General features: G+C 40.6%; 1 protein-coding gene across 1 annotated transcript in view; it reads left to right on the plus strand.

The window, feature by feature from the left end:
- The first annotated feature begins 802 nt into the window (after positions 1-802).
- col16a1 (collagen, type XVI, alpha 1) overlaps positions 803-1,601 on the plus strand; it is an 80,903-nt gene continuing 80,104 nt past the window's right edge. The window contains 1 exon segment of the mRNA XM_070436397.1: positions 803-867. Coding sequence (XP_070292498.1) covers positions 803-867 — 65 coding nt within the window.

A 1,601-nucleotide genomic window follows, 5' to 3' on the forward strand; every position in this document is an offset into this window, starting at 1 on the left:
GAGGCCGTTTGAAATGGGCACCTCTTTCCAGGTTACTCAATAGTGCCCCTTCAGCCATAACAGGTAGTGGCGATTTTATAGCATGTAAATCTAGGTGGACAAGTTTTAAGGACCAAAATATTATCATAGGAGCCATGGATAACTACAAAGATGGGGGCTCATGGAGGCTCAAATTGCTTGTATTTGCAATGTGGGATATTTTTCTCACAAAAATGTTGTCTACAAGGCAAAAGAAATTAAGAAAAKKCCCAATAATCATGTAATCTGAACACTTTTACTAGTTTCTTCCTATAACATTTCTCTGTTCACAAACATTGCTGATGGATGCCCCCTATATTACTTTTGTGATGTTATTTTTTTTTTCAACTATAAATTGTCTAGTTTAGAGGCTTTTTTCAAAAGATCCCATAAAAGTTCCCAATAGAAATCCGTTCAAAATAAACTACAAGGCTTTGCAGGTAGACTATCAGTGATGCAGGTAGCATTGTGATGTCATAACAACCATACTGTGTAGACAGACCATGGTAGAATTGTCGTAATACCTGTGGTAAAATGTTGGTACATTGATGAAACCTCAAAATGTTAAAACTGATTCAAATGTCCGTATTTCAAACATCAACCGTATGGGAACAAAATTGACATGACATTTTACAATGATATCCTTGATTAAAAACACATTTTTGTATCTTTGTATACAAAACACAACTTAAATACAGTGGCAGTGAACCTTTAAATCACACCTTGAAGAATAAACGTGTCTTCCTTAACCTCTAATTTATTTATCCTAGATCATTGCAGCGGGATGATCAGGAATGGGATCCCAGACCGCAATGTGCTCGAGTCCCGCCTCTCGGTGACCAACCCCCGGTAGGCAGAGGCTGGTCCCAGCACAGATTCTGTGCCCCAAGCGGCTTCAACAACAACAAGAGGCAGGCCTGTGGTAGAGGACACCGTTCCTGACCTGTTACCAGAACAAATGAAGGTACAGAAGAGTTCCAGAGGCTCCTCAGCATTTAACTACGAAGGTGTTACAAAGTAACCCTGACATTCAGTCTATGACAATTGTCCTCTGGGCTGCCATTCTGCTTAAGAGGGTACTTTGTTCTTGAGGGCTGTCATCTTGACTGTGAGCTTTGAGCAGTCCAGCTCCACAAACCGTTTCTGGAATGCCTRGAATGTGTACTTKAGCTTTTTGGGGTAGCTGAGATTCAGAGCATATGTCATGTCAAGAAGAATGGCACAACCCTGCCCAGACCGGTGATCACTTGGACCATCACTCGACATGGCACCCTCCTTCTTGATCACATAGAATTTCATTACATGTTGTGCAAGGTCTTGCAGGACATCACCCCCTTCAGCTTCCTGTAAAAAATAATACAGACACATTCTTTCAATGTTGGGATCAAATTTTACATCTCATCTAATTCTCCGGTTGGAACGTTATTCAAGATGTATGTTAACAACATTCTAAAGATTGATTCAGTACATCGTTTGACATGTTTCTACTGACTGTTACGGAACTTTTGGACATTTCGTCACGTTATAGTGGAGGCGCTTTGTGACTTTGGAATTGTTTACCAAAGGCGCTAACCAAAGTAGCT

This window comes from Salvelinus sp. IW2-2015, linkage group LG31, assembly GCF_002910315.2.
Source record: "Salvelinus sp. IW2-2015 linkage group LG31, ASM291031v2, whole genome shotgun sequence".
NCBI lineage: Eukaryota > Metazoa > Chordata > Actinopteri > Salmoniformes > Salmonidae > Salvelinus > Salvelinus sp. IW2-2015.